The sequence below is a fragment of the Medicago sativa genome, chromosome 4, assembly GCF_051527215.1.
Source record: "Medicago sativa cultivar Bolivia chromosome 4, Bolivia_mono, whole genome shotgun sequence".
In the NCBI taxonomy this organism is placed as follows: Eukaryota; Viridiplantae; Streptophyta; class Magnoliopsida; order Fabales; family Fabaceae; genus Medicago; species Medicago sativa.
In genome coordinates, this window is record NC_140752.1 from 73,685,061 (window position 1) to 73,698,218 (window position 13,158).

The 13,158-nt window shown below is 30.9% G+C and overlaps 2 protein-coding genes across 2 annotated transcripts; one reads left to right on the plus strand and one right to left on the minus strand.

Moving 5' to 3' along the window:
* Positions 1 to 4,124: 4,124 nt before the first annotated feature.
* LOC146931722 (uncharacterized) lies at positions 4,125 to 9,994 on the plus strand. Its single transcript, XM_085707685.1, has 12 exons — positions 4,125 to 4,584; positions 4,749 to 4,789; positions 4,891 to 4,922; positions 7,533 to 7,590; positions 7,744 to 8,046; positions 8,128 to 8,264; positions 8,357 to 8,514; positions 8,602 to 8,680; positions 8,778 to 9,005; positions 9,129 to 9,197; positions 9,318 to 9,482; positions 9,581 to 9,994. The coding sequence occupies exons 6-11, from the start codon at positions 8,181 to 8,183 to the stop codon at positions 9,381 to 9,383; spliced, it is 684 nt and encodes a 227-aa protein (XP_085563811.1). The 5' UTR covers positions 4,125 to 4,584; positions 4,749 to 4,789; positions 4,891 to 4,922; positions 7,533 to 7,590; positions 7,744 to 8,046; positions 8,128 to 8,180; the 3' UTR covers positions 9,384 to 9,482; positions 9,581 to 9,994.
* Positions 9,995 to 11,946: 1,952 nt separating this feature from the next.
* LOC146931723 (protein AGENET DOMAIN (AGD)-CONTAINING P1-like) lies at positions 11,947 to 12,617 on the minus strand. Its single transcript, XM_085703292.1, has one exon. The coding sequence runs from the start codon at positions 12,565 to 12,567 to the stop codon at positions 12,127 to 12,129; it is 441 nt and encodes a 146-aa protein (XP_085559418.1). The 5' UTR covers positions 12,568 to 12,617; the 3' UTR covers positions 11,947 to 12,126.
* Between the last annotated feature and the right edge of the window lie 541 nt (positions 12,618 to 13,158).

Consider the following 13,158-nt stretch of genomic DNA (forward strand, 5'->3'; position numbering starts at 1 on the left):
GTAATTTATCTTCTTTTGTGTGGAAGATAGGTAAAAATTATTCAAAAATAATGATCAATAGAAATAAAATCACAGTCCCCGTAACTTTACTCAGTTGACCAACCTCAGTCGAAACTAACCTTGTGAACAACAGATAATATCAAACTAAGGCACATTGGATGCCGGTCTGAAGAAGGAGACAAACTGCAAAACACATGACGTAAAACCACAGGAACTGAAGAAACTCATATTGCAGCACCGAAGGACTAGAAAAGGGTGGTGCAGAGAAGGAAGGTTCTCATCGCACTACCATTAGAAACTATTAAATCTTGGTGGCTGAGATTTGGATCAAAAGGGCAAGGCGGTGGATGGGTTGCCTTAGAGAGAAGGCAGAGAAAGAAATGTCAGAGAGAAAGAGGAACAAAAATGAAAAAACCATCACTTAAAAGAAAAATGAAAAAAACCATCACTTAATTTATTACTATTAGTATATCTGTAAAAAAAAATATTATTATTATTAACAATTTTTTCGTCCTTATGAAAAAAGATCTCACGCCTACAAAAAAATTCAAGTAATTAATATTCAATTAATATTAGGTAAAGAAAATTTAAATTTTTATGGAGGAAATTTGTGTAATATTCTAAACATGCATGTGAAAAAAAGAATTTAAAATTTAAAATTTGAAAGATCATTAAACATGTTTTGTTCTGTAGATTAAAACTACTTGCAAGATGATTTTCTTAGGGATTAATAAAAATGATTTTTTTAGGACAAAACATGAACTTGATAATTTTACAGGGACTAAAAACATATTTAACTTAAAATGTTATTTTAAAAATAATAAATAATATAGTCGTCCTTGCAAAAGTGATAAAGTAGGTTTGTTATTATTAATACTACTTTTTTGAGAGAAAAAAATATTAATATAGATATTCATATGGCTTTCTTTTAATATCTATACAACTTTTTTTTTATTGAGACAAAACTATAAGATTGTGTCATGCATTTTAATTTTTTTCAAGTGCAATTCAACCAATGATGTAGTGATTCGATCAATGACCTAATGACTCAACACCCTTACCGAGTCAATGATCGAGTTGGTTTATAAAACATTAGACAAATATTTGTTACATATAAATTAATAACAAAAACTCAAGTTAGGTATTTGTCATTGATAAATATAATAAAAAAGGGGACAAATATAAAAAACATGGGATAAGTTTATGTGAATAGTAAACATAAAAAATATGGGACAAACATTTGTTATTAATAAACTATTGGCGAGTGTCTTAAATTTCTATTAAATATGAAAATTATGTACATGATATCACATATATCAGTAGATTAATCTAACAATGTTGAATGTATTGTAAAAAAAAAATCTTATTGTTTTTGGCATTACCAGGTCATTTTGTTGACTATCTGCGGCAACACTTTGTTCAACATCCAATACTTTGCATTGATAATGAGCAGGAAAAAAATGAGGTATATTTAAGAAAAGTATGACATTTGAAATAGGTCTTTTGTGGAAAGCTTTTTGTGCTTCAAATAATTTAAAAGCCCGGGACATTATTGTTTTAAATTCACAATCAAAAATCCTCATTTGAGATGTAATGTTTTTAAAATTTATCGATTGCTTTCATTTTCACATTCAATGGTGTAATGTATATGTAAGTTTAGTTGTACCCAAATTTCTTCTTTTGCTTTTTTCGGAATGAAATTTCTATTCCTATTTTAGACTTCATCGATCGTATTTTTAATTTTAAGTGTATGCGATGTTGATTTCAAGTGAAGTGTGCACGTTGTTGTTATTATTTTTTTATGATATTTGTATCCCTATATTAGACATGTTTCCATGTAGTCTCATTTAATTATGAGTCACACGCCAGGTTTAAGTCGTCTGACTTACACCAAATATGAACGGTTAAATTCAAGAGATCATGCGGTTCAAAATATTCAACCGAAAATTAAAAAAATTGTGACGTGAGAAATTTTCCATGACTTGCTTTCTTCCCTTGACATCCCTTTTCCATCGAGTAAACCCATAGTGTGAGGAAGACAAAATCAAATATATTTGAACAATAGTCAAGACATTAAGTTCCATTAATCAATCACAAAATAATTGTTATCCAAACATTATTTAATTTGTGGAACCTAAATTACGACTTAGGCACTCAAGTTTTTTTTTCTCTTAACAAAAACAATCAGTTTTTGAATAATAGTTTGATCATTACGTCAAGAGGGAACAACATTGTAATTAAATTTCATCTTGATATGTTGGGATTTTTTCACCGTCCACGTACGTTCAAACACAAATAGGCAAAAAAAGGGACTAAATTGGTCACGTTGAGGGTTAGCTTAAATCAAAGAATCCATATGAATTAAGCAATTAAACTGAAATTTAGAATTGATTTTAGTCAAGTTGGTTATTGTGTGTTATATTTTCATTGACATCGTGTTTTTTTTTTTTTGCCAAATTGATTTTAGTCCCTGCACAACCGGTGTTCGATTTCCTTGAACTTTTTATAGACATGATGATCATTTTGCTCTCTATGAAAAACAAGAAAGAGGAAAAGAAATAGAAATGTGTCTCACGTGCCTTTCTTACGGAAAATTTATGAACCAGTGGATCAATTTAATTTAATGGTTGAGCTTTAGTAGAAGTCTTTTTCCTTACACCTTGTGTGAATCCCGACTCTTTAATTATAGCTATTTGTATTATCGTATTTTTATTATATGCTCTAACACCCCAAAAGTTATGTTGAATTGAGACGTGACTTGATACTTAACCTCACAACTATTATTTGATGTGGCCTTTTTTTTTATGTTAACCATATGTTTTTTAGGAGAATGGATTAGGCATGGCACCAAAATCCATACCCGTGGGTACCCGCCTAAACGCACCCTGATTGGACGGGTTTTTCCACTTTGATTGAGTTTGGATATGGGTTTGACTTTTCCTTGATTTCAAAACATAGGTACAGGACACATTACATGGATATATATATACCCACCCGGAACTCATACCCAAACCTGTCCTTCGGATGTTAAAAATTACTATATTACTCTTTTTCATATAAATAAAAACTCAAATCCTAAACCATTTCACTCAATCAGTAAGACTGTCAGTGTGTCTGGACTTACTCGAGTTCTCCCTCTTCTTTTTCCACATCTCACACCCTCGATATCTCTTTTCTGCAGTAAAACATTGCCCTAAGGGCTGGAGAAAACTTCTTTTTGTATTAAAAAGATGATTCGCTTTGGGTACGGGGAATGAGATACCTGAACCCGTCGGAGACAGGGATGAGATTCAATTTCTCATCCCCATTGGGTATGAGTAGGGTAACAGATAAATATATGGGAATTGGGGATGGGGACGGGGATGGTAAAATCCGTCCCCACCTTGCCTCATTGCCATGCATACTGGTAATTTGGAGTTCGATCGTGAGGTAAGTATAGTCTGGCCAAGAATTGTTTCATCCAAGAATCAAACTCAGGTTCCCCCGAACAATTCATCATTTGGTTGAACTCATTAATCCCTTGAACCCAATTAATTTAGTAGTTGTAGCTCATCTTTGAACCTAAATGACATTATTTTTTACACTAAAAAAATGATATTTTTGTTTTGGTATGATGTTTATAATTTGTATTTCTATTCCAAAATTTCCGTTATTTCATTTGTTTTTTGTTTTTGCGTCTAACATATGATTTATCTTTCGTTTTGTATATGAATTGTTTTCTCTTTTTACATTTGTTTGTGCGAGTCAATATTCTATTTTTATATTGTTTGTGCAAATCAATATTTCTCACAATATGCAGGTGAACGGTTGAAGGAAACCGAACAAGATCCGGTTCAAGACAAATGAACAAAAAAAAATTAACCGTGCGACGCACGGGTTAGATCACTAGTAATAGAACGTTGCCCCTTAGTAAAAAAAAAAAAAAAAAACAGAATGTTGCCCTGTTAGTGAAAGGTAAAATAACAACAACAAAAAATATATGCGAAAAAACCAAAGAATAATCTACTTATCTATTTAGGACGATAATTGTCCGTTTTTTTTACTATTTTGCCCCTTTGGGGGTATTTTTGTAAATTGATAATTTGTTGGCTTTGCCTATATATATGGAATGATACGGTTTAATTCTTCTCATTCCCACTATTTCATCGTTCCCACTACTCCATACTTCATATTCATGTTTCCCTTCACAGTCCGGTTCCCTCTCTCTACTTCTCTCTCTGCCTCCCCCTTTCTTCCAATTCCTACCAAAATCATCAACCAAATCAACATGCAAGCTTGGAAACTTAATCTTGGTAACATGTTAGCTCAAATGCAAGGTTATTTCTTCAATTTGGTTTTTTCAGGTTTTTTTTCTTTCCCAATTTGAGTTTTAGGGTTCATTATGTGCTGGAATTCCACCTTCTATCAACTAAGAGATGAAAAGAAATGAATAATCACACATGTATGGCTTGATTCATGGAAGTTTGGTTAATGGGGTTTATGGGTTCGGTGGTTGAACCTCAGAGAGAAGAGAAGATGAAATTCTCCCCTTTTTCTACTCAAGATGTTGTTTTCTCAGCATAATTTTCGTTGGAAATTCATAAAGTATGAATTTTTTCCCTTTTCACTTTCTGGATCATCTTCATATACACTCAATTCAATGTTATTGTTAATCAAATTGTTAATTATGTTGTTAATGTTGTTGTTGATATAATTGATCAATTGAATTGTTAATTTTTTTATTTAATTATGTGATTTTGATTGTGTAGGTATGAAGAGGGTTAGAGAAACTGTTGAGGAGTTTCTTGGTGTTAGTTTTCTTTTCTTCAAATACTTTGAATAAAAAAGTTTTGATTTTTCCATTGTTTTGCTTTACATTGAAAAAAAGTTTTGATTTTATTTGTTTTTCAGGTTTTTGGTTGCTCAGCTGCAATAATTGATGGGTATGTGTGTTTTCTAACTCTGCTCTGTTTTTGTTGATTGCTGGAAAAGTGTTTTGAGTTAGAACTTGATGTATAAGCTAGAATTTTGAAGCATAAGTTGTTTAAGTTGTTGTAGGGAATGGATTAACATTACAACTTATGAGTTTGATTAATTATATATTTTGGGTTGTTAGTAGCAACAATGGTGATGTTGGGGTTTGAGGTTAAAAGACCCAAATTAAGGATAAGAATGAGTGAATTAGTACTTTTTTTTTCTAAGTATGTTTTTGGTACTTGCATTTATGTCATGAATCAAGTTTGCAATTAGTTATTTCAATTTTGTAAACGCATTGCTGCTGATTTGTAGGTTGTGAAATTATTTGAGTGGGTTGTCTTTTGAAGGTTCTGTTTGTCTTTTGGTTCTTTTTCCTGCAGATTGTTTCATTGTAGATGATCAAAGGCGTGCCTTTTTTTTATGGTGTTTTTTATTTTCTAAGTGATTGTTTTATGTTTGGTTGATGTTTAGTTAGTTTTCTTTGATGCAGTATTTCAAAACTATTAGGTTGTTTGGTCATTAGTGTCACCTTTGAGACTAATCAATCAATCTACAAGATGCGTATTTCATGCCAATGTTGTCTTTCATAGTAGTCATATTTTTTGCATGTGGATTATGATAGAGGTCATCATTGATGAGAATTGATAGAGGTGTGTTGCTAATTCTCTAACACATATGGTTTTTTGGCATAATTGATGAGATATAAAATTGATTATCTATTTGGTTATATCATTGGTGTTAATAAAATTGGTGATGCATGAATTTTTTACTTGATGGCATAAAAATTGATGTGCAAGAATATCTTTGCTTTTTGCAATATTAGAATGAAGAATTCTACTACAGAAATAGCAGTACTGAAGGTAACTATGACCAATAAAGAAATCCTTAGCATGGTATTAATTTCATCAAGAGATTTTTATTGCCTTTTTTTATACATGATCATCATGATAGCATAGGTATTAAATAATAGATGATTTCAATTGGATTTTACCAAATCAGAGTCAGAATGCCAATTTTCTCCTGATTCCTCCATTAATTTTGTGGAAATTATGCTATTATATAAAGTTAATTTTGTGCCAAGAAATGTATATGTAGGGTAATTGTGTGGAAGAATGAAAGTATAGTGTGCGGGAATGAATGAGATGATTAGTAATCTAGCTTATTCTTTTAATTCATATTCATTGTGTTCATGATTTCCTTTATACTGTAAAAGAGTGAAGATTTCTGCTAATAAGAGCCATTGATTTATGAAAACTAATTTTGTTTACAAGAATGACACAGAGAAATGTAAGCAGGTTTGATTTATGAAAACTAATTAATTTTACAAGAATGGCACAAAGAAATGTAAGCAATATTTCAAAACTATAGGTTGTTTGGTCATTAGTGTCACCTTTGAGACTAATCAATCAATCTACAAGATGCGTATTTCATGCCAATGTTGCCTTTCACAGTGGTCATCATTTTCTGCGTTTTTGTTATTTTTAGTTTAAGGGTTTGATTTTGCTTTTTTGTATTGTTGTTTGGTGATTTCAGTTTGGTCCTTTGTTTGTTATTGCATGTTTTCAAAATTTTAGTTTTTGTCTTTGTTGTTTGGTGATTTTGTGTTTATAGGTTTGTTTTGTTATTTGGTGATTCTTTGTTTTGTTTTGGAACACTGGTTTTGTGTTTAAGATGGAAATTATTGTTACTGACGTTAGTCAATAACAGGTGGTGGAAAAGAGAACAATCTTAATTTTGTTAAATGATGTTTTTAGTTGATTGATGATTTGAAAGGAAAAAAAATGCAATTGGTGAACTTTATGAGAAAACATGGTGCAGTTGATTATGTTATCTAAACATTGTTAATATGGAAATTTGATGATAGTCAATATGTGTGGTTTGTCGTGTGTCTGGGTTCTTAGAATACGGTGAGTGTAAATCACTGACTTCAACTTTAATATACAGTATAATTTTTGCACATCTTTGGATGTTCTACGGCGTTGTGGCTCGAGGAAGGTTTTCATTACCTGCGCCATCAGCTCCACGTAATCGACATGCACGCGAATGTCATTTTAACTAAAATTTGAGACAGTTTCTACATTGAGTTTTTGTTTTGTTATTGTGGATATCAGATTATTTGACTTCAGAATCATTAATTTTATTTTTCGTATTGTTCTTTAGCTATCACGAATAAAACCTCAAATCTGGTGTTTTGAATCCTTATTTCATCTTTGTTTTTATAAATTACTATTATCAATTTTTTTTTTGTCCCTGTTAATGATTATGACAAGTGAATACAAACTGGTTTTCTATGTTATGACAGTGGGCGCCATGTCATGCTGTTGTTGCAATGCCATTGCTTATTGCGTTTGAATTGACGACTATTGCTGCGTTGTTTTGTTCTAATTATTTTTGAGGTTATGATGTCTCTATGTTTGAATTATGTTTCTAATTCATAGATCTTGCAGCTACTTAGTGCGCAAAACAACCCATATTTTTGAGCTTTCTGATGACTCTCTCATCTATGTTTGTATTATTTTCACTTGCTTGAAAACCTTAGATCTCATATTTTGTTCTTTGCAATTTTTGTTTTTCAGAACGATAGCAACGAAAAAAATGAGGCAGCTCCAAGTGAATGATTCGTCTACAACTCAGGTGAATTTGTGTTATCGATTCACTTTGTTGATTTTATCAAATTTTGATGAAATGCAAATTTTGTTGTTTTGGTCATTTGGTTTTGTATTGTTGTTGAATTTGTCTTATTTTTGTGTTTGGATCAACAAAATTGACTGAATATATTTTTTGCAGATTGTGTATTCTGTGATTGCTCTGTTTCGGGTTGACTTCACAGGAAGAGGAAATAAAAAAAATATTAAGATATGCTTTCTTGTGTTGGAGATATTAAAAATGAAAGCTTATGGAGGAAATATTTAAGAAAAAAAGATTATTTCCTCTTAATATTAGTATAAGAATTTCTAATAACGTTGTGCATCTATGTTGGAGATAATATTGGGGAAAAGATTTTAAGGCAAGCAAGTGGTCAAATAACTGGTCAGGTTCGAGGTTGCTAATTAACTTGAAACACCCAGTAGTCTAGAGGTTTAAGTCTGAGTAAGTTGATTAAGACGTTTATATATACTGTTTAATTCCAGCCTTCATTTGATTTTTATACAATTGTTATTTTCACTTCAGATTTCAGGTCATTAACAACTCACAATCAGCAAGCGAAAAATTCACTCAAGCTTATGGGTCTTCTCAAGTTTCACAAAATGATGTCTTCTCTAATGAGTCAAGTTAAGAAGAGTCGAGACTTTAAAAATCTCACAAAGGTTTGCTATGTTTTATGTATTTTACATTTATTTATATACGTACGTTCACTAAGATGTCTTCAACTATTTGACATTTTTCCAAATTGTCCTAGCATACCTATTGTCTCACTGTTGGAACTACCAAAAAATTCAATCCTAATTACTTTGGGTGGTACTATGAGAGCTGTACTAGGTGTATCAAGTCTTCAAAGTCTACTGTTGGAAGTTATAAATGCTCATGTGGTGAGGATGTTGTAGCTCCGTTGACACGGTAAGTTGATAACCATACTGTATCTTATTATGTTTACCAAAATATAAGGAATTTCTGATAACTTATTAATGTCAAATTTATTATTAGATACAAAGTTGTTGTAGCTGTAGACCATGATGGTCACAGGTCTGATTTTGTATTTTGGGATAATGAATGTATTACTTTATATAATAAATTTATTTAAATTTATTATATAAAGGTTTTGTTGTTCTTCCATTTTTTTAGTATTATCTTTCATTGTATGCATTTCTCTACGAAGATAATCATGGGTTCAAGTTCTGCATAATAAATCAATGTTTTTCTACGTTGGGGAGGATGACCCTAAAATCTATCCAAAGCATCTTGACAAAATGCTTGAAACTGAATTTATTTTCCGTGTTAAGTACCAACGCTACTATCATCAATCTTCTGTTCTCAAGTGTACTAGAGATGAAGCTGTTATAAAAAATATTAAGTTTCAGATGCAGCCAGATGAGATTCAACCAGAAGAGGTATGATCTGGACAATTTTTTTTAGATTTATACACTTCAACAATCTGAATGTGTTTTTTTTAGATTTATACACTTCAGCCAGATGAGTTTCATTGTGTTTAAAAGTACAATGTTGTCTTTCAGATTCAAACACAGACAAACTTGGGTGGGAAGAACAATACCGAGTGTTCTGATTCTCTTACCATTGCTACTGTAAGTTTCAAATTATGACCTTTTGGTTCTGCATACTTCTAAATATATGTTTTAATCATATAGATTAATATATCATTTATCATATATGACACTAATATATTGATAAATGAATCTTGGCAGCAATCTCTATCTGTTTGCGGAGAAAATGAATTTGACCAGGTTGTTAACATAACTCCTGCTAAGTGATCATCTGCTGAAAAGGATCTTCTATAAACAGTGTAAGATAAATCTGTGTTCTTTGAAATCACTCTTGATCAGCTTGACATGTCTGACACATCACATTTAGTTGAGTTTCAAAACCAAACTGAGTTCATTATCATTATTCTATCACTAACATATTGAATTTCTTTTAACCATCACTTTTTTTCCTGTAATTTTTATAGATCCTTAGCCAAGCTTTTGAGAATTTCCTTAGGGATGCTGATTTTGATCATCTCATTCTGTGTGGAAACTATAACGCCCCTAGATCTATCTGTGAAATCAAATACCACACTTGATACTAGATTTTGTCAACACTTGAGGTAGGATGGCAGTCTTTCTGGCTTCAGAATGGATTTCAGGCTGGAGACACAATCCGTTTTAAGTTCTTTTAAGGAGTTTTCAGCCACTTTGTGCATGTGTTCAACATTTCTCCTTAGGCTACTAAAATACCAGTCCTAATCTTTTGTGTTTTGTTTGGTAATGAAATTAAGTTTCACTTGACTATGGAACATGTATGTCTATTGTCTATTTAAAATGTTTTGTTATGTTCCTAATTATCTATCAATGAAACTCTCAATGTTCAAGTTTTATTTCTATCACCTGGTCTTCATCCATCTGAGATTTATATCAAGTTTAAAGTTACTTGCTGAGTATTAAAGAACAAAATCAGTGCTATACAAAATTTGGAAAAATATCAAACTATGCTGCTGTTATATATACATAGAATTGTAATTTTATCAAAATTTGAACTAATAGTCGTGGAATTGTAATTTTATCAAAGCATTTGCAACTCAGAAACAAGTAATTGTAAGATATATACACATGTTGACTGAAGCAATACTTCTCAAAAGATGCAAATTTTAATTTGCAGCTCTTAAAAGTAATTACATCCATATCTTAAGGATAGTTTTTAAAAGTACAATTTTAGTTGGAAACAAAAAGATGGAATATGCTGCACAACATATAGACCAATGAGATATATTGGTAGAAAAAGAAGTACATGTTTATTCTTTATAGATTACCTTGAGAATATAACAAACTTAGTTGATTTATTTTGCCAAAACCGCATGCTCAATTATATTATTACAATTTAACCTATTAATTGGTCACTTGACTATCAATGGAAAATATCACAACATCACTGCTACTATTAAAATCAGTTTTCATTCACTTTTAAACTTTTTATCTACATTTTTACTTTATATTACTATGTTGGACAATTAGAGACATAATTCTAATGTACATCGATAATTATATTTTACATTCATCGTCTAATTATCTATATTTGTTTCCTTAACATAATATTTATTAAAAAAATGCAATAATATTTTGTATTGACATTGCTATCAATTATCAAACAAATTGTGGATTCTTATTTCATCTATGACAGCAGCAACGTTCACTAATATGTAATCGTAATTTTCACATCATTGGTTCCTTTATTGGTTCCAATTAGTTTGATCTTAATTATTATGTTGTTTTCCTGATTTCGTGGACAAAATATATGATCTTTTCATGAATCAAGACTTGGAAAGGTTTTGATAAATATTTCTAATGTTTGTGCAATATTCCTTAATTTGCTCATTTTTCCTTTAGAACAAAATTTTTACAAGATATGTTATTCAACCCGTGCGAAGCACGGGTTTGTAACTAGTAATAAATTAGAAAAACAAATTAACTTAAAAAATAACTTTACACTTATGAAGCAGTAGCATGTAACGTGAACAAAATTGGCTATTACTATTAGCATGCAACATGGACAGCAACTTTTTTTCTTGAATGGAACGTGAACAAAAACAATGAGAAACAATAATATAAACGATCAAGGAATAATAAGTAGAGACTATGATTGTGGGGGTATGAGACAAAGACAAAACAAAAGTTGTGGATGTCTCAAAGAGTCTCAAGGTTTTTTGTGAGATTGTTGAATGAGCATGTTATGTGTATTTTTAACTAAAAAGTCTCACAAAATCCACTATACAAAAGAATCCATTAAAATCTACATATTTTTGAATACCTATAGACATTTTATAAGTTGGTACAAATCTTGATTGAATACCATGATATTTGGTTGTACTCAAGAAAAAATCTTGACTGTCTTGATTGAATACCATGAGATTTATTTTTATTCCATAAAAATCTTGATTGAATACCACAAAATTTTTTTATCATTAAAAAATCTTTTAAAATCCTTTGAAATTTTAATTCAATACACCCCCTAGTCACAAGAACCATGAATCATGTGCAAAAATTATGAATAAGTCTCTTGTAATCATGGAATCAATGTACAGCAACATTATATCTAGGCAATAACGATGAACGCATTCAAGAAGGATTTGATTTTAGTTAAAATGCTAAACTAGATCGTAACTCTAGATCTGAATTTCACAAAAATTGATCAATTATAGAAACATCAATCAATTACATAATAAGTCTATTGATCGATTAAGTGTTATATAACCCAGCCACAGCAAAATAAATCAAAGGACAAGAATGATATGCAGTTATGCACACACACAAAATAAATTGAAAAATATACAAATCAAAATAACCAAAGAAACTAAAAGACTGGAATTTATTGCCAATAACCAATTCAAAATACATTCAACAATGGACAATGTCTACAATTTATGAATTCAGTGTAATTGATCTATAGACCATATATATCGTAATTTCAGCGACAAGAACAACAGTCTTGATTAACAATCATGCTGGTGATATATGTGAATTATGCCTCCAAGATCCACTCTCCCCAAAACAACTCTTGATGAACCCTAATTTGATCACAAGGGTAGTAAATAGTTTGATGGGAATAATCAAAATACACACTATAGTAGTAACTGTTTTCCATGAGGATCTTCTCGCTAGCAATTTTTCCTACCCACCAACCATCGTTATCAAAAACATCAACTTTTTGATTGAGTTCAAACTTTGAAGGATTACGAATGTGTGGTGGTAATGGACGAAGATCTTTTGATAAAAGTGTTTCCATAAGAAGTTCAGACTCGTCATCTTTAAGAAGATTCTTGTAACGAATCACATATTTTCCACTCTCAAGACATGAAACAATTGTGGCTTCAAAGTATGAACCTACAAACCCTTCTTCTTTGCTACATACTTCTACTTTATCTCCTACCTTGTAATCTACTCTCTTCGTTGGTGGACGCATGGTTGCACAAGATCGAGAATCTACACGAAGAAATAGAGACGGAGAGAGAGATGAATAGCTTTTTTTACTATGAAGAACACACCATGTGTATTATATAGTGTTTGTTTGAGACTGGGATATTTTAGACGGTTTAGAATTTCCTAGAAGGTAACTTGTAGTTGTTATGGACGGTTGAGATTTTTATCTCTGGTTTGTTATATTATTTTTTTGACAAAAAATTGTTATATTTTTTTGACAATATCTTGGGTTGTTATATGAAAAAGATTTGTTAGGATTTTTAGTGAATTTTGCAAGCATGTGATAGTTTTTTTTCCTTTTGTTTTTAGGGGAGGTATGCGATAGTTTTGTTTTCCGGATATACTAGTATACTACGCAATAATTGGATTTATTTTTGATTTAGAAAAATATCGATTTACATTAAATCATTAATAATTCAGTTTTTGAATAAAAGTTGTTTGGAAGTTTTACTCTATATCTCAACAGTTATACCCCTACACCTACAAATCATAAAAAATACCAATTTTAACCTTTCTTAAATCAAATCCATTCACCCGACCAAATTTTTAGGAAAACTTGAATCACAGCCCTCAT